The sequence below is a fragment of the Accipiter gentilis genome, chromosome 33 (genome assembly GCF_929443795.1).
Source record: "Accipiter gentilis chromosome 33, bAccGen1.1, whole genome shotgun sequence".
Classification (NCBI taxonomy): domain Eukaryota; kingdom Metazoa; phylum Chordata; class Aves; order Accipitriformes; family Accipitridae; genus Astur; species Astur gentilis.
Genome location: NC_064912.1, coordinates 12,390,082 through 12,410,404, shown reverse-complemented (window position 1 = coordinate 12,410,404; position 20,323 = coordinate 12,390,082). Strand labels below are relative to the sequence as shown.

The following is a 20,323-nucleotide window of genomic DNA, read 5'->3' as shown; positions in this document are numbered from 1 at the left end:
AAACAACAACAAAGGGTTTAGTACCATACTTCATATCTTATTCCAGCTCCTAGCCTTTTAAAGACTAGCACTCGAAGGAATTAAGTTAGCAGAAGAGGATCAAGAAAATCAGAGTATGAATCCATAAACATTTACAGAAATGGAGAGATATGTCACGTACTTCTGAAAGACCTAGCTGATGAACTAAAATGCAAAGACATCTCAACAAAATAAAGCAGCACGGTATCTTGTAGGTGAAAATCTAAAGAAGCTACAAGAAAAGGCCACAACAAGGCAAAATGTACAGAAAGAGGAATAAAAAACCCTCTTCACCTATGTAACCCAACATAGAATTATTTTTTCAACTCTGGGCAAAGTACAAACTAGAGAACAAGGTAAAAGAAACCACCTACACTCAAGGGAAAAACAGCTGGCAGTGACTTAGGATACAGCAATTTCAAAATTAAAAAAGGCCTTAAGACTAAAGGCAGCAACATATCTCAAGTTAGAAAATTCTACCCAAATCTTCAGCACATTACATAAAGTTTTAGAGGGGAAAGAGAGACGCACACATCAAGAATGTGGTTTTTTTTCTTCTCAGTTCATTTAGATACCCCTAGGCAGAACAGACTCAGGAACTGTACAGTTACACAGATGACTGAATCAAAGTTCGGGTTTCTTTGAAAAAGAAGCTTCCCTTGACTGCAACATTAACTGCCTCAACCTAGAAGAGCATCGGTTACCACAAGAGCCAAGCAGGTACCGGAAGGTGCCAGTTTCCTGATCAACCACCACTATTCTGTCACCCCAGATTACAGAAGAGAAACGACATCCTCTCAAGGACAGATGCGCTGGAATAAGCACCACTGGCAGGACGGGCCCGGACACAGAGCTTCTGGACAATCTCCAAGCTCTCAGTAACTGCCTGACTAGCAGAAAAAATTAACACGATCATGTGTCTGGCTCAAATAATTTCCTCTGCAGTTTGGTGGAATAATGTCACAGTTTCCCTCTAACTAGAAGAAAATATTACGCAAACCAAGCTATTTGCCAGAAAAAGCTGTTTTAGGCAAGGAAACTCCTCCCTGTGCAAAATGATTGTAACTTGGGCATTAGGACAGAGAGCACAGACAACAATTTCAAAATACCTTAAAGTGGATGGCAGAAAATTTCATGGTACCGACACCACTAATAATTATGACACAGAAAAATCTAAAAGCTCATAATGTCTCAAGCTGCTTTAAAGGAGGACTCATTAGCACTCAGCAGCTTTCAGTTTTTACTCGTAGCATTCATTTTCATTACACCATGCTTCAAACAATGTAGAACCGAATGATAATTTAGGTTTACCAAGATAAAGATGTCTATATAAAGGCACCAGCTGAGTCTAGATAGATAAACCCAGAATTTCTGTCTGGCTGCCAGGTTTGGCACTCAGACTTACACAAAGTCACGTCTGAACAATTCAGAACAGCAAAGTCTCCAAAAGCATTTTGCACCTTCTCAGCTTTCTAAAACCCAATGCCAGGCTAGAGAGCTAGGGTAGTCTTTAGCACAAATGAATTTTACAATATATGAAAGTTTCACGATATCCATCTCCTGCCCAGAGGATAATCAATACAGTGAGCTGGAATACTAAAAAGAGGGGCACAAGCAGATAAATGGGAAGAGCTGACTAAAAGAAATACCAAATACAAAATACTGTCTTGATATACTCAGGGTTTGTGAGTTGTCTTAGTCATAGTTTTATATAAAATTTTCTATTTCTATTTCAACTTTTAAATATTATCACAACTGAGCACTTAAACCCTCATGCAGGAATAGAGCCTCCTTAGCATTTCAACAATACTGAAACTTTTAATATCAGCATCTTCCAGAACTGAAGGAAACCATACCCATTTCACAATAAGTGTTTCCCAGCAGAAAGGACTGTAAAAATGCAAACAATGTGGATCGAGACAGCATTCTCAACATAAAGTTTAAGCCTCCTAGCAAATAATAAACTCAAGGGAGAGGAAAGAAAGAAAGAAGAGAAAGAAAATTTTTAAAAAAGATTGCCAGGCTTATTTCTGGTCAATGCATCTAAACTAGCAAAAGGGATTTGTCTGTACCCAGTCCGTGTCTGCTGAAGAAAATGCAGTCTTTCCCGAAGCGTAGCTTCATGCATTTACAGGCTGATTCACTGGAGGCTTCTGGACATGTTTCATTTCTTTATTCAAATAACTCCCATGCCGTGGGAGTGTTATGTGCAACACCCTTCCGTTTCACACATGCTTTTACTATTGGGTTTTCTGTGCACTGTCTCTCATCTACATCGTACGTAACGAAAAATTGGTTTTATTGACCTTACGCCAGAGCCAGAGATGGATTGTGCAGAAGTACCTGGCAGCTCTCACTGACTTTGTCACCTTTTTTCTTTCATTTCTTTGTTCCTCTATTTTTTTTATTTGACCTCTTATGTGCCTTTTATTGACGGTTTCTTCCACAAGGAATGTTGTCACTCCTCTACACACACTCACACTCTTGCTTGCACTCGGTTTGTGTATAAGTATATGAGAGAGTACTGGCAACAGAAAGAGAAATATGCACAGCACAGGCTTATACCCAACCTCTTCTCCAGAAAGCACATTTTATCTACATCATCTTGAAGCCCTTTTCTGTTGAGATAGCTATCGCCTCATGCTACAAATGGAGAAAAGCTGCAAAGTCATCTTTGAAATTGTGCCAGCTGAGCCAACGCACGTCAAAAAGCAGGAGCTTTGCTTTTTGGTAGTTAGAAAGACAGAGAGCTCTATAGCATCTGTAGCGCAGAGGTCAGAATAAGACATCGGAGAGCATGTGAATGAATTCCAAATGCTTCCTTTTCACATCTATTTCCTTCCAGCACTAGCATGACCGCTAATTTCCAGGTGCAATCAGTAGAGCGGGCCCATGGCCCTAACCAAGCTCTACTTTCACCATACTCACCACCATGTGCATGCCCCAGCACACATCTCTTCTCACACTTTTATCACCATTCTCCAAGTGCAAACTTCCTTCTACTTTAACAAGCAGTTATACATTAAAGTGACCAACAACTGGCTTTATTGGAGTGTGCACTGGTGTTTTATATAAAAGAGGTTTATTTCATCGAAAAACAAATGTTAAAATAAAATTTCAGTCTCTTTTATATAGGAAAAGAAATCCCTAAGCCCAAGTGAAAAAGTGAATCCCATCAACTTTAAAAGAGTCTGTAAATGAGGCCATCTTGCAGTGCTAGAAGACTGCAAATTACCAGAGGTTTCCGCAACCCTAAATTTGGTGCTCATTTAAGATTCTGTTAAGTAAGCTAAATATGTTATTTAAAAAGGAAAATAAGCAGGAAAAAGAACAGCTTTTATAAATGTGTAGTTCAAATGTAATCAATCTTTCAATAATGTAACATAATTGACGTACAAGTAACAAAATCGCTCTAGAACTTCATTACAAGAGTACGATGTTGTTTTCTCTCAGTAGAAATTATTCCTCCCTTGTTATGTTCTTCAGTGAATGAGAAAAGTATGCTGAACAGTCATCTTTATTTTTCTGCTTTACATGTAAACGCTTTCTTCTTTTGCAGAACACACTCGCATGTGAGCTAGACACTGACATGCCAGTCTTTCAGAGTACCACTGATGATACTGTTAGTGACACTAAGTGAAAAAGCAAAATGCTAGAATAAATCTGATTAAAAAAACAAAAAAAAAAAAAAAAAAAGAAAAAAAAACCAGGAGGAAGGAGGAAGAAAATAAAACAATGAGCAACTGAAGAAGAGGGGACTGGAAAGCAATCAGATACGTACCTCCTAATGCAGAATAAGCAGAGACAGCCAGTCACAGAACAGAAAGGTGATAGGTCATAGGCCATAAGGAAAACAAGAAGGCACATTTAAACCACTCATTAAAAAATCATAGCCAAAACCAAACCAAGAGAAACTCACAAATAATATGGAAAAATAAAGACATACAAAAATAACTATTTGAAGAGGAATCCTTCTTTTTTGTACACAGAAAACTGTGTTGAAATATCACACAGTATTCTGAAATGACCTTATGGAGATTCAGTTGTTATTTATCAGTCACAGCATGTGGTAAATACCATAACGCATTTCCTTTTTGTTGCTGAGTTTTTATTTCTCATGTATCAGAAATAAAACTCCAAAGTTTGAAACAAAATTGCTAATTTGGATATGTAGAATAAGAAGTAACAACCTTCAGATGTAAAGGAGTTACTTATTTTGGTTCACACATTTTTAAATACAAATTACAAAGTTAATCCTATTACCTTCACAAGAAAGCAGATAGACACAGAAGCAGCAAACATGCTAACAATAAATAAACATATAGCAGCAAAACTGCCCTTATAACTAACCTAATTTCAGCAGCCAACCTTCTCTATCTGGATTAAAAAATGTATGCGTTAGATCATTTCCATCATCCTCCGGAATTTTAAACGGCTCATTCTTAATACTTTCATATAAATTCTAGAAGAATAAAAAAAAAAAAAAAAAGGAAAAAGACCTCATTAATAAATGTCTAACAGAGAATGCAACGAGGACATCTTACTGCTTCTCAGACTATTTGTATACAAAGCATAGGAAATACTGTCCATAAAATCCTGGACCATTCCTTCTCATTTGTTGTTTACTACTTTGATTAAGTTTGATTCTAAACTACTTCATCTATAAACAAGTGTCTCTCTTTTTACAGATTTTAAAAGCACTCCTAGCAAAGACATTTTTTCTTTAACTTCAGCATTCAGTATTTCAAAGGTTTCAGCTTTAGGTCTCATTTAGTACCAGTTTTGCCAAATTAATTTGGGTTTTCAGAAAATGGTTTTAGACTATCACACTGTCTTAGAGAAATAAGTATTTTTACTGATATCTCAAGGGACAGGAGGAGGTTCCACAAGACACATGGAAAGAAATGAGAGGGAATAATGAAACAACATTTTTTACTACTTTTTCCATCTTTCTCTGATTTATCCAGAAATACCACTTTTTTTTTCATAAGAAGGCAATTCCACAAGAATTTTGCCATCAGCAAATTACTGAAAGATATACAGAGTGTATTCTCTGGAATCTCCTCTCCTCAATGAAAGATTGAATATAGGGAGAACTAGCTCAAAGCAGCTGTGAGTATCAGAAAATGCTTCTTTCCGCTACCTGTATGGTTATGCATGGTAGAAAATGTTCTTATTACTTTCCCTTGAAAAATTTGCCCGAGAACTGTTGTACACAGTCCTAAGTTTCCTATTAAAAACACAAAGCAATGCCTTGTCTTACCCAGTCTAACTTACCCGTAGTAATTCTTCTGGAAGGTCTCCACCTTCATTAATTCCACGATTCATAGAAATAAACCTCTCTACTGTTGGTTTATCTCTTACATTGTGGTTGTGCAGACTGGTATTTAACATAATGATTGCAAATGAAAGCACATAGCATGTATCTGAAATAAGATTTGAAAAATTATTCATCTTCCTGTGTGCTGCGGCACAAACCTGTAAAATGAATATATAGCTCATCCAGACTGATAAAGCAGCAGGTAGTCAAAAAATCCTCAACACTATACATGGAAACCAAAGTCTCAAATCTTTCTTTAAACTGTTGAAGTAAGCCTAAGAAGAAAAAATATGTAACAATTCAAATTAAAAGCCAGTATAAGGAAAAACAGTACAAGAGAATAAAAAATTTTTTTCAAACTCTTCGAAATCACTGCTATCACCCTAAATTAACATTTCACTTGAAACACTGAAGTGCTGTTGGGCAAAAAGTTCTCTGCACACAGATTTTGCCTAGATCATATTGGTAGATCCTATAACAAATTTGGTCAATCAGATTCCTACTCAAAGTACTGCTAAAGCTTTCTCCAAAAAGAAAAAACAGTCTCTTCAAAATAATATTTGAACTGCATTTAAACAGAATGAAAATGACATTGACTCAATTTCTTGGCACACACAAGGTGGCTAGTACCCCTGAATAATATCAGAAGATGACAAAGAATATGTTATCATGCCTCTTGAAATGGTTACGATTACAGTAAATTCTCCCAGAATTCAAGTACAAGATCCTATGTAAGAAAAAGCAGGATGGAAACCTCTCTGCTACACAGAGGAAAAATGTGTTTGCATCTTCAGCATTTTGTTGTCAGTATTATTTTCCTCTCTAGCTGTTGAAGACCTGCTTTACATTAACCTTTTCCTAGCCTATTTGTTCCTCAAAATAAGGGATCAACAGCAAGCTATGTGTGTTTATAACTAAACAGACAAACAATGCCAGAACGCTAGGGCATTCTCTGCAGTATCACAAAGCTTTATTAGCTTTTATGACTTGAGTAATTCTAAACCAAATAATTCAACAGAACACTGAGGTGCATTTCTGAGATAAATTATTGCTGAGCAGACTGCTAAAGAGAAAGGATACAGTCTTCATAACAAAAAAGGATGACTTTCTAGACAATACACTATAGCCATATACAGGTGGATTTGATAGAGAGATATGGAAATGTAAAGTCCTTATGACTGACAGATGACACTACCCAACCTATTGGTCTCTTCTGCCTTTAAACCCCTGAGAATCTTACTTTTCCAATTCCTAGCCAAAATCTTTGGTGACATTTCTAAATGTGTGTTTTATACTGTAATTGGCTTAGATATATATTAATGCTGAAGTTTTATAAATGGAGATGCATTCTGACCATAAGGTTGCACCTCCTGGAAACAAAGTGTAGGATTAGACAGTTGCATTTTCTCAGTTCTCAGAAATTTCTCATTTCACATATTATTTTATCCTGAACTTTCAAACTGGCCATTGTCTCCTTGTATCAGGTGTAGAAGAACATAGATGATCCACACAAAAAAAAAACCAAAACCAACAAACAAAAAACAACCACACACACACACATATACACACACATACTTAAGAACTCCTGTTGTTTCCTGTGACTAACCTGTAGACTGGAAGACTCCTGGGTTACAAAGGCAATAGCGTGAAGCAAAAGCTTCCATCATACGATCAATTTTTTGAGCCTCTCCTGGGAGTCTGAAGCTCCACAGAAACTGCCTACAGAAGGGAAGAAGAGTTGTTAGACTCATTCCAATACTTATATATTAAGCGTGTATTACTAATAATCAGAAACAAAACAAAAACCAAAACCAAAACAAACAAAAAACCCAACCAGCAATGTCTATATAAAATGTCCCAGAAATATGTTCTCAATCTCTCAACACACAAGTCAGGAGCTATTATAAAGCAACATGCACAGATGGCTAGCCCAGTAATTCAGCCAGCAACACTGCATGCTATCAGGCAAGATAATATGGCAGTTCATATTCTGAGAGTCTCTCTTTTTTCCAGACTAGTAAACAATTTTCTGTATGCATCCCATTTTTGCCATGAGAATGCTATGGGGAAACAATCAGTTCAATCCTCCCTGGGTTTCCTGGCTACTAAAAGCAATAAACACTCAGCTAGATGTTACTTACAATGTAAAAAGACACATTACATAAAATATTTCTGGTAAGGGAGAGAAGCAAGGAATAGAAAAACACTTCACATCTTTACTTGAACTCCTCAAACATTTAAAAAATAGCATCAACAACAAGAAAAACCCCAGTGCTTAGAGAGGTGCTGCCTGTCTAGTGTAAGTTCACCCTACAAGAATCAGACCCAGATCTTAAAAATAAAGACTCATGATACCACCTCAGTAATTTTGTAGTATACGCAGGAGAGATGTGCTCCTGTTTAGCAGCATGAACTGAAATAGAGTTTTTACATTCAGAACTCACCATTTCTACACATAGGTACACTGGAATGCATACAGGACAGAAGTCTTCATAAACTTACTTTTGGCACACTGTGGCACTAAAAAGCTCCAATGAATTTAATAATTTCTTTTTTTCTTTCTTAGCAAAAGAATTATCTAAATTAAAAACAGGATCTAAACCAGCAAAGTTACATGCTCTGCCATGCAAAACAAGTTCTCAATATTCCCTGTAAGCTGGGTGCCAAAATAATAACCATTTATTCCTATCTTCATCAGTTTTCATTTTAGGACATTATATTAAAGTATCACAGGCCATCTTTAGTTTGTCAGCTCTATGTACTGTCTTTTACTCACCTCATGCAAGGTTCCAACCCAGATCACGAATTTTGTAAGCTACCAAAATACAAACATTTAATAGTAGCAGCTGCTAAGGAAGAATAAAGTCAAACCTAACGTTAAATTGGGTAAAAGAGATAGGAATATGAAGCCTCCCAGACAAGCTTCAGCAGCCAGAGAAAAGGCCTCCTTAGTTCAAGCCTCAGGCAGCTCAAGTTATCATCACCGCATCACTCAACCATAGCAAAGCTGTTCTGACTCCATATCACAAGGCACTGCACCAGAGACAAAGATCACACAGACATTTCAGTTTATCTGGTGTCAGGAGGGAGCCACTTGTGGCAACAAAACTGGCAGAACTGTCTAAATCAACTTAATTCGCTAGATCTATTATGGATTTCCACCAAGACGAGAAGGACTTTACAAGGTCACTGTATGCTGGCATCCCAGAGAGATCAACTGGACTTGTTCACTAGGCAAGGCAAAAACGTGTACTAAGATGTTACACTTTCTTTTACATGACAATTGGGAAACTCGGAGCAAAGAAGGAGGAAATTACTTGATTCAAAGTTTACCTCTTTGTAATTGAACATAATCACTGATTATGATCAGCAGGATTCCAGAAGAACAAGTTGAGGTGGAAGGAAAGGAAAAAGAAGACAGCAGCAAAGAAAATAATGTATTTGCTTGGGTTAGGGGTTGGTTTGGTTTTTCACCAATCTCTGTGCCAAGATATAAAACAGATCTTCATAGGTCCGCATATGGCAGACACACCAAAGAGTTACAGCTACGTTTTAGTTGTTTGTATTTGTCTGAAATAATTAAAAGTTTTCACCTTCAAAGGCAGCACACAGACAAGCAACTGGAAGGGTTAAAACAGAGCTGTCTGCTAACTTGCACAGTAATGCGTATAATTGTGCTGAGCTGTAGATCAGCTTTCTGACGAATAAATCAACACAGTGACTCACACAAACGTGCAATTTGATAAAGGAAGCTCAGGTAAAAAAAAAAAAAAAAAAAAAAAAAAAAAAGAAGGAATTTACTCACCTTAAGGCTTGTACAAGATTGAGATCAGCGAACTCATGGAGTTCAACGAAAGCCTGAAGAACTTTAATATTAAATTCATCTCTATGAAAGACAAAAATGGAAATAGACAATTACAATTCTGAACTTTAAAGGCTTGTTAGTGATCTGTTTGCTTTCAAGAATAAATAAGGCAATAAATGATCATACTGATCAAATCAAGTCATCAGAAATAGTTTACACAATTATTTGAGAGGTATTTTAATATTTAACACTAGTATTTTGCCCATTTTTGCTGGCCTTAAAATGGTAGGTTAGCAAGAGCCAGTACACTTGAACCGATTTTAGCACTGCTTATTTAAATCACCTAAAAATGGCCTGGTCTTCTTTGCTTCATGTATTTTATTACTGTACCTGCCTTGATATGGGATGATACCCAATAAAAACTTATCCAGTAAAAAGTCTGTTGAAGAAATTGTGTCATGAACTCTTAAAACAATGGCTAACGTAAGATTAATTTCTTTAGCCATACAACACATGAAAAACAAATTATCCCATTTTTTCCTCTAAGAACAGAAAAATATTAAAGCAGTATATTAATTTATGAACAAATATGAGGAATAGAAATGCTTCAACTGGCTGTACCTAAGAAAAAGAACAGTTTTTTAAAAGAGCTACTTAGTACATAGTATATTCTTACTCCATTCTCAAAAATTGTTACAGTAAGAGTTTACTAAAATCAGAATAGGTTTTGAACAAGCTTCCTCTCACCTATCTTTTATATTGCTATGTAAATCAGGAGCCAAATTACTCTTTGTTTGATACAAAGGTGTTTAAATGCAAAAGTAACATTTAAACGTTAATGAGCACAAAACTATTTGGATGCAGACAGAATTTAGTCTACACCATCACTGAGTTCATATGCCAGAAGCGTAAAGGTTTATAATCCTCAGGGTGTGCTTTAAATACATCACCAAGACAGAATGTTGCATATCAGCCTCCACCCGAAAACCAAAAGGTGTGCACCTACCAAGAATTATCTGTTGCATTATTGATTAACTGCATAGTTAGACTAACCTGTAACACTCACAAGTGAATACCTTAAAACTAACCATTCATTCATTAGGATGTCCCTATACTGTTTATAGAAAAACACATCAGCTCTGTCAGGCAAAATGAAGCAATTCTCCTGAAATCTAGTAATGCACAATTCAGCTGTGTGACTACTTCACAGTGCAGTGAAGTGGCATAATAGTATAATAAAAGAGAGCAGTCAATAGAAGTACCTTGTTGCTCTAAGCCAAATATTGATTTTGCTTATATGTACGTAAAGCTGCAGTAATTCAGAACAAATATTAGCCTTATACTCTAATTTTTGCTCCTCTAGGTTTTAATGTAGACTGGATTAATAGTGATACTTGTGCTGGGTACAGCTCCAAAGACCCAACCCAAAGATCACAAAAACTCTAGGAAGCCACTTAAAAAAATAAATGAAGACTTACCCACATATAAAGAAATCTTATATCTTTCACAGGATGTATTTCATCCCTTATTTACTGTACATTTTTAGGTATTATCTCGTTCCATTTACCATTCACTTTTTTTCAGTTTGCTGACCACTGTAACACTATAGAACTCAATAATTTAAAACGTAAATCTTCATGGCAGAATGTTATACAAATATCTCATTCTGTTGACTATCCTGGTCTTGTCTTCAGCTATAGTTAGCTAGAATGCAGAAGTAATTCATGATGGGCCCCTGAGAGGGAGTGCCAGAGTCCTCAGACTCCAAATACCTTGATAAAAGACAGTACAGAACGCAACAAAAACTCATCTATAAAATGCACTGTCATCTGCATAGCACAAATCACTTAATAGCCTTTTTCTGAGGTATTAAAAAAGCAAAACTAGCAGTTAAGACCATCTCAATTATCATATTTTATTTTATCCCAGGGTATTTATTTTACCCGAGGACCTAAAGGCCTAATACATTGTTTTCAGAGGAACATGAATAAAAATTATTAGGATTCTAGGAAATTGATGTTGCAGTTCAGAGGAGTATGATGAACTAATTCTCCATTCCAGATCTGACTACCTTGAAGTGTCCATACACATTCCTGAAAATCAGATTGTCATCTCTTCACCTCCACCTCCCACTACTAATTCATATTAAGTGAAGAAAAAAAATAAGACAGAAATACCATTTGCTTTCCCATTACCATATTAATAATTACACCCTTCACAGAAATGAAGAAACATAAAAAAACAATTAAAGTAGACTGACTGGATACATTAAACAAAAGCTCCCTTTAAAACAAAAATAATTTTAAATTTCTTTTTTACTTCAACTGCTCCTTAAAATGGATAGGTTGTTTCTGCCTTGTGGCAAAATAGGAGCAGTATGTTAATTTTTTTTCAGTTCTCCTCAGATTTTATTATCCAGTTGATAGATTCATACAAAATTTCCTGATCAAATTTGCTATTCAGTATGACCACTATGTTTGTCTGTATTTAAGTCTTGAAAAATTCAGAAGATATAATTGAACTGCATATTTATCTCTATACATACTCAATATTAAGAAACGTTGCAGTTTTTTCAGATTAGACCACAGTGCTGCCCAGCAGCATCCCTGCCAGGGATGCAAAAGAAGGAGCAATAAATTTTTTAATTTTGAATGTGAACCCATAAATAGTCACACGAATATTACTGACAACTGGACATATTGGTAAGACCCTTCTGCATGAGTACAGGGGTTCTGGGAATAGGGCTAGAAGAACTAGAACTTCAGAAGGCAATACCACAGTAGAACGCAGCTCTCAAAAACGAACACAGACTGCCTGATACAAGCTTTGTTACAGTTTTGCAATTATGGACATTAACATATAAGTGATTTTATAATACTGACTGCCCAAATATTGAAAAGAAACAACATAATGCTGTCGTATAAAAATTGTTGAAATGTCTACATATACTGTACAGAAACTTCATAGCAAAGATCTATTTTCAAAATGTACATATTACCATGAAAACTTCCATTAAACCTATTAAAGTCAGGAGGAAATTGCTGAGCACAAACTAAGCCGCTGATGCTGTAAACATATTGCGGGTGCCTCAAAAGGGATCTGTCAGAACTTATCACTACCGGAGTATATCCTAAATGAGTCAACTTTTAAACCTCCATAACTGGCATCTGAACCAGAACATGTGCAAGCATGTAGATACACATACTCCAACCCACTCTTCACTTCTGTCTCTTTCTGCTGCCTTTTTCGAAATCAATTCCTGGGTTGCACAGCAATGGAAGTAATTTGCATTTTGATTGTGTTTCGCAACAGTATGCATAAATATGCATGTTGCATGTTTATCGTACTAGGACTGATAAAGATGCGGTGCGGCTGCCCTTTGAGACACCTACTTACTAATGGGAACTCTGTGTGCAGGGAAGAAGACAACACTAAAATCTGCTTATAACTATTGTCCCAGGAACTACGTATTTCAATAATTAATTTCTTTACTATCCAATTATTAGTGATTGTAATCACTCCTTGCCTGGGCACAGTATCAAGAGTTACCAGAACTGTTGCAATACAACTCTCAGACATTCCAAAAGTTTATGGTATTAAATTCTCCAATATAGCCAAATTTAAGGGTATTTTCTCAAAATAGTAAGTTACAATGAATTAAATATCATTCCACAATGTACCCATTTAAAAAGAACAACCACCTAACAGAAAAAAAAAAACCTATCACAATACCATAGTGGTTTTACTTCCCGCTGTAGCTTTTATAGATCTCAGAGTAGTAGAGTAGCTCTCTCACACAGCCTATGAAGGGGAAGGTAACTACCAAAACCCTTAAGCATGCTTTGTAAACTCAAGAACAAAGTTTCAGTATCTTTATTTTACCTTTCACCGAGGTAATCTCCAATTACCGTTTTATTTAATCCTTCTCCTTTATAAAGGAACTGTGCAATGTCTTCTGCAGTGTTCTGCAGGAGGTCATTTTCTATCAGAAACTGTATTCCCTAGGAAGAGCAATTCCAGAGGAAAAGGAATGTTATGTTTTCTTCCACAAGCATTTATGTAAATACCACTCATAATATTTGGTATTAATACACTGACACAGACATATAGATAGTACATTAAGTATTACATTAGCCTACAGGTTTTTAATTTTTTTTTCTTAAATAAAATGGTAAACAAATGTTTTTCAGTTAGATAAGCAATATTTAGTACTGGTTTAAAGATTAAAATGAGAACATATTTTTAAGGCTAGAAGTACAGGGTGGCAGTTTGAATCCCTCAACAATGGAAATAGCAAATATCAATTGAATAATGATTCCATGTTGCTCTTTGGAGTTAATGGGTGAGTTAGCCTGTTCACAATACTGCATAAGTGTCTGCAGAGACATAATCTGTAAAATCATATAATGCAGAGGTATGTAGGAATAACTTAATTACCACCATGACACAAAATAAAGCATCTGTTATAACCTACAAACTGCAACCCAATACATCAAGCCACTACTTGCAGTAGAAGTCACGGCTGAAGGTACTGAAACCGATTTAAAAGAGTTTATGCTGAAACTGGGATTACCAGTGACTTCTGGTTGTGCTGGAACTAAACTATTCACAAAGGACTTGAGCTAGACTATTCACAAAGGGCTGTTTATGAACCAGTCAAGCTTCTACCACAGAGCTTCTATCAAAGCCAGGAAAGTCTTACCCTGTCCCTCAGTGGGTACTTGATCAAGCCCCTGGACTCCTATGCCTCCATAAATTACTGGCCCTATAACTGGCACACTCTAGGGAAGCCCATAGAACTTTCTGCAAAGCGGTAAAGAAAGGAGACTAAGAGTTATATAAAGGTTACATAAAGGATGGAAGGGATGTTATTCCAACACTCAGCAGGTCATGAAGAGATAGTGCTCTTTTTTTTCCCCACCACATACCCCAACAAAGATGTTGTTATTCCTGCTGATTTCATAAAACTGTTAACAGCATGCTAGTGAAAAGTAGGAATGGCAGCAATAAGTAACCTTAATGTCTTGGATTCCAAATACGTACAAAAGAACTTAATAAATTATTCCAAATCTTTCCTACTAGAATATTCCATAATTTCAGAAATATTAGTAGTTTTTCAATTCCTGCAAATGGAATATATTTCTTTTTTATTTCATTACAACTGAGAAAACTTCCATTATTTTTTATATAGCATAGAAGGGCCTGCAGTAACATTCAAAAAATTAATTATCCCTCTGTTTGGTTGATTCTGGCTTTTTATAATGAAATCATTACCTGCCTGACAAAAAAAAGTCAATGTTCTGACCTAATTTAACAAAGAAAATGAACTGTGATGTTAAAGGGCTTGAACCTTTTTAAAAATTCTGGAATGTAATTCTCTCAAGAAAATTTTATCATCATCTGAAAACTTAATTTCAATGACAGACTGGTATTCTGACTCTGACAATTTAATATTTATATAAGTCATTTCAGAACAGACATGATTTCATTGCAAAGAATGCATCTGTTTTATCTTGAAGCAGAAATAACTGAGCTTTCATCAGAAATGATCCCTTCAAAGCTTATTTGATAACTATTTGTACAAAAAATTCATTTGACGATGAAACATAATGTTTTTTTCCTGTACCAAGTTATTCAAAAAGCTTTCTCAGTTCTGTCAACCAACAGAGAACCTTCCTTCTAACAAACATCAGAAACAGCAGTTGCAGATACCCTTGTTCAACACCTGGACCATATTATTCACACTTTGTGTAAACAGACTGATCAGGATAGTTTTTTAGAAGTTGTACAAGTTACTGAAAAAGACAATGGACATAACTAGAAGCATGGAATACAAATTTCTGTGCAAAGAAGCAGATACTATAACATGCTACAAAAATCAATTTAATTTTCCTTTTTCTGGATTTTCTTTTTTGGTTTTTTGGTTTGTTTTGTTTGTTTTTTATTCTTAAGATGTTAAAGAACCAGAAGTCAAATAGACAGGAAAGGGAATTTGTCTGCGACAACTCCAGCGTCTGGAATAAATGGTAAAATAGGTCAGCCAAATCCCCATCAACTCCTACGCTATCTTTTGTCTTGATGCAAATTTTCTTTCTGTAGACTGATAGGAGATGGAAGACAGCTGTACTAGTTTGACCTCCCCACACAAAATTCGCGGTATTCAGTATTCACTACAAATGTTGTGCAGGGTTTTTTTAAATCAGTGCAATGGAATCTGCTTTGAATTTCATAGCTTTTACAGTAACTTAATTACAAATTTTGCCATTATTTAAACCCTGCCTTTGTCACAGAGAATTCATTTTCTGGGCCTAACACAGGCAGTACTGACTTCCAGTGCCAAGAATTTCAAGCACAGCTTTATGTTCTCTGCACAGGGACCGCTGAAATGTTTTACAAACTTTACCATTATAGCCCTTCCCACACTAGCTAACCAAATCCAAACAGCAAGGTATGTGGTATTACATCACGTAACTGTGTTAAACACAGCTATATTGAATGAGGATTTTCTGGGTGGGGGCAGAGAGAATTGCTCTGCATATAGGTTACACACTAGAATATGTAAAGGTCTTCAAATATGAATGGTAAAAGAAAATTACCTCACTGTGTTTCTGCTAATATGGAGACATTAGAAAACTTGGGGGATTAAGCATATGTATTATTACCCAATGTTCTTTCACATTCCTAACTCAGGAGACCATCTGCTCTCCCATTTATGAATGAAAAACATCCCTTTTGCAATGACCCCAAGTTAGTTCTCTCAACATTAGAAGGACATATATTTCAGCTGCCTGCAATTTAAAGTAGCAGCTGCAAACAACAAGATGATGTAGCTTTAGAGCAGCCAGCTACTGCAGGCCACCACTGATTCATAGACATTATTAAGAAATTACTACTGTAAGTCTGCTTACCACATTTAAATTATGTTACAGTAGCAATGTGGCCACAGCATCTATTTATAGAAATAATTTCACCCAACAAGAACAGTAACAATAAATAGTTAACACTGGAATAAAGTATCTGACATCATCCTGTAACTTTGCCACAAACTTCTAGGATGTGAAAGAGCTGGAGGACAACAGCAAACTATCGGGATATTTGGGGGTATTCTGCCTTCAACAGAACTGAAGTCAGACAGTCAACAAAATGGAAAATAATAAAAATAAAAGACATGGTCAGTAGCTTAAAAAGGGTTCTATATCTCAAAGTACTTGAGAGTTTCTGGTAAATTGAAAACAACCTAAAGAATAACAGCCATCACTGTACTTGGAACATTACAGAAAAGCCACCAAAATGTAACTGAATTCAATACCATTGGAAAGAAAACATGTCAGGAACACAGAAAAACAAATGCTAAACAATTTCCAAAAAGACTTTGAAGAATACTCTTCACAAATTCAAAATGGAATCTCAACTATAAACAACAGAAGATAAAACAAAGCAAGGAAGATGTAAAATGAAAAGTAAAGGCTAAAGGTCAAATATGTCAAAGCAGCTCTTTTAAGTATATTGGGAGAGGTCTGTAAGAGCATGTGCAGGTCCCTGAATTTTCAAGAAAATTAACAATTATTAAAGAAAAGTAGAGGCACTGCAGAGAAGTGAACTACTTTACTTCTTGGCTAAATGCACAGCAGACTTCTTGAAATTGGTAACCAAGTTTCTACCTGCAGGCGCCTGTACAAGTCATACAGGTACACATATATATGTATACAAACATATGAATGTTCATACATGCCTTTTTTACAAACAGAATTTAGATATGCAAATATGAAAGTCTATATGAGAACAAATTAAAAAACATGTTAAAGGTATTTTGGAAGAAACAAAAATAGGAAGGCATAAAAAAAAAAGTATGGCCTTACTAATAACCAAACATCAAAATATTTTTAGAATAGTATTTGACATATCAACATAGAACACCTCTATCAGGTACAAATAATCTTTCTGCAAGCCAGCTCAATCAATATCTGGCATACTTGATTGTTGATAAATAACCTCTGTTATTAATAAAGGTTTGCTTAAGTGAAAAAAGCACACATGAATGGTAAATGACTAGATGACTGGTTCTAATTTAACCCTCTGGTTCAGTGTGTTACAGGATATACAAATAAGGCCTGTGAACTTATATTATCAGAAATGTTTTCTTATGAAAACGTGACTTATGAAAACTATTTGTCATAGATCTTACAAGCAGTAACCTGATTCCTGACAAGAGGGAAATAAAAAGTTCTACCTTCTTAGGGTCCATGTTGAATTTCTTCCTTCCCATAGCTATTTGCTTATTTCTTTGTGTAGTTTTGCTACAGATAGAGAAAAAGAATAAACAACAACCAGTTATCAGTTACTCTTTTACAAAAACAACAACTTCTGGCACTTCCTTTAATTTGTATTTCGGCTACTTTGTATTTTCTATTACAAAAACAAGACATTCACTTTTTATAAGGGGGAAAATCATGTTACTATTTTCAATTCTTTCAAGTAATTGCAGCTTCAGAGAACTGTATCATTATCAATTAGACAGTCTAGAATATTACATTCTATCCAACATATTCTCTATCCAAATGAATGGCACACCTGGACAGGATAGTCAGGCTTTAAAGACTTTGTAACGGACTGAATAAAGGTGATCCAATGTTTGTTTAGCATGATAAAGCTATTTATTTGCTATCCCTGGAGGACCTGTTCCAAGGTCTTACTGAATCATGTCCATAAGGTAGCATTACTTACCTTTCTTCTACACTAGTCAGATTATCAATTTCTGTCATAACCTCAGCAATTTCAAACTTTAATCTCTGCCAAAAGAAGGAAGGACAATATGTTAATCTACATTAAAACAGTTTTTAAAATCATCTTTCATATATTAATATGATCAATTAGGGTTTATTTTCTAACATTTTCTAGTCACCTGAAGAAAAGTGATTAATTTTATGGCTTCCTTAGATATGTAGCTTAAAGATTTTACCACAGCTGAATGACTATTAAACACATGGAACTGAACTCCTAGTGTGAGCTCATGTCAGAGCATCAAGACCAAATTGCCATTACCAATTTCAGTACAAGATTTCTTTACCCAGATTTCTCACTCACTCCTAACCTGTATGCAAATCTGCTATTTAATGAGCTCTTGATTACACAAATCAAATGTGTACATATGCACATATTGCATTACATAAATACAGACATTAACATTTTTAAAAGCACAAAAATGATGCATAAATCCTATTCATTATTAGTAAGATTTAGCTTAAGCCAATTATATACTTTTAAAAACATTACCTAGAATTCATACCTAGGTATGCAGCTTACTATAACTTAATCTACTGAAGCAGTCTTCTAGGGATCTTTACAGATAAATCAATTACCTCAATATCATCAATCAGTTCTTTTTTCCTGCGACGAATATTTAAAAGCTCTTCTCTTTCTTCTATGGAGAGGTCATCTGGCACTGGAACAGAGCAAAATGTACAGTCTTTTAGCATTTGCAAACATACCTCATCACAGAAAACTGAATAAACCTGATTAAGAAAAATAAATTTACATGAAACATCAGGACATTTTTTCCTAGCTGGGATCATTTTCAGAAAAGAAAAAAAAAAAAAAAAAAGAGAGAGAGAAAAAGAAAACAAAAAAACCATCAACCAACCACAAAAATCTCCCAAAACCTCATTTATTGGAGTTCTACCTTATAAAATCATAAGTAAGGTCATCAAATGAATTACTATGGACAGAAACAATCTTTCAAAAGAAAGCTAGACAATCGAAGGGAACTTGTTATGTAATACGTGGTAAGATTTGGCTCTACAGCTTCATTGCCGAAGTCAAATTCAAGACTGATATAATTCCAATTATTTCAGTAACAGACCAAAATTCTTCATGTAAATGAATTATGATTCAAAAGACATTACTATCTTTCAGGGAAAAAAGTCAAAGAAAAGCCAAAGCTATATACAACTCGTTCCCAAGATGCATATCCTGGTGCTGATGTCAGACATCAGAATTTTAGCAGTACCCCTTCGTCTTGTTGCTTTGTAGAGCAGAGTTGAAGGTAAGTACAATACTACTAACATTCTTAACAGCAAATACTTTCCATCAGTAAGATATACAAATAAATACACAGTCAAAATCAGTTATTTAACACAGCGTATCACAAGCATGTTTTTGTATAACAACATTTAAGTGAGCCTGAAGTATTTAAGTCAATTTTAGGTCTCTCTCTGGCTATGCTAGAACAAGTATGTTACCCTGTTGATAAAAATTACTTGCTACTGAAGATGCAAACGTGTTTCTGTACACAGAGACCTATGGCTGCCACTCATCCTAGCAGCAGCCCCTTACCCTGTAGTCTCTGCCTGACAACCAGCAAATGTGAAAAGTTATTCACACAAAAGTCTCTGCTATTCTTGAGCAATCAGATTTCCCTAGCAAGAAGCTTCTTTGGACAGAGACTATTCTCACTCACTTGTACAGCACTAGACACCAACCACAAATATTCACCTCCTTTGCAATGATCCTGAAATAACAGTTTTGATGCTACCCATTTTCTTGCAAATAGCTCCTTAATTATAGAACAGCTTTTCCTTCTAGCTCAGTAAAATGGAACCACAAAAATAAATATTAAGATATTTAAATGGTTCTGTCCCAACAGCAACACACAACAAATGCAGTAATTTTGGATGGCCAAAGCTGTTTCTTTATGTCATATACATATGTAATAGACTGTAGCAACAGGATCACAACCAAAGGTTCAGCTTGACAGGTGATTTTTAAAGGCACATTTGAAACACAGCCTCTGTTCAAATCTCAATGATGAAATATATTGATTATTTTCAACATCCAGTTGTTAAGCTGCTTTCTTTTTTAGGATTCAAATCATAACATAAAATCCATATGGCAGCAGATCTTGTTAGACTTAAAGTAATTACGGCAAATGATCTCATTTAACTACTCCAGATACAAACATGATTAAATTACTTCCAGTTTAGGAAATCACAGTCTTTTGTTGAATGAATACCAGACTTTAATATGGTTACCTGCTTTTTTGCTTCATCTCATCAGAAATCCACTCTCTCAAAAATATTTCTTACATGCAAATATCAATAAGATTGTTTTCACATCAAACCTTATAAATACATGTGCCTACATCACATCTGTCTTAGATGTATACTCTAAGATCTTAAACCATT

General features: G+C 35.4%; 1 protein-coding gene across 2 annotated transcripts in view; it reads right to left on the bottom strand.

Moving 5' to 3' along the window:
• CYTH3 (cytohesin 3) overlaps positions 1-20,323 on the bottom strand; it is a 52,983-nt gene that overhangs the window by 7,604 nt on the left and 25,056 nt on the right. The window contains exons 2-9 of one of the 2 annotated variants that reach the window (XM_049791105.1): positions 18,503-18,585; positions 17,868-17,932; positions 17,374-17,440; positions 13,026-13,144; positions 9,144-9,224; positions 6,945-7,057; positions 5,296-5,444; positions 4,369-4,480 (exon numbers count right to left, since the gene is read on the bottom strand). In XM_049791105.1, coding sequence (XP_049647062.1) covers positions 4,369-4,480; positions 5,296-5,444; positions 6,945-7,057; positions 9,144-9,224; positions 13,026-13,144; positions 17,374-17,440; positions 17,868-17,932; positions 18,503-18,585 — 789 coding nt within the window. Of the gene's footprint in view, positions 1-4,368; positions 4,481-5,295; positions 5,445-6,944; positions 7,058-9,143; positions 9,225-13,025; positions 13,145-17,373; positions 17,441-17,867; positions 17,933-18,502; positions 18,716-20,323 lie in introns of those variants that run through there. The other variant, XM_049791104.1, reaches the window with a different exon arrangement.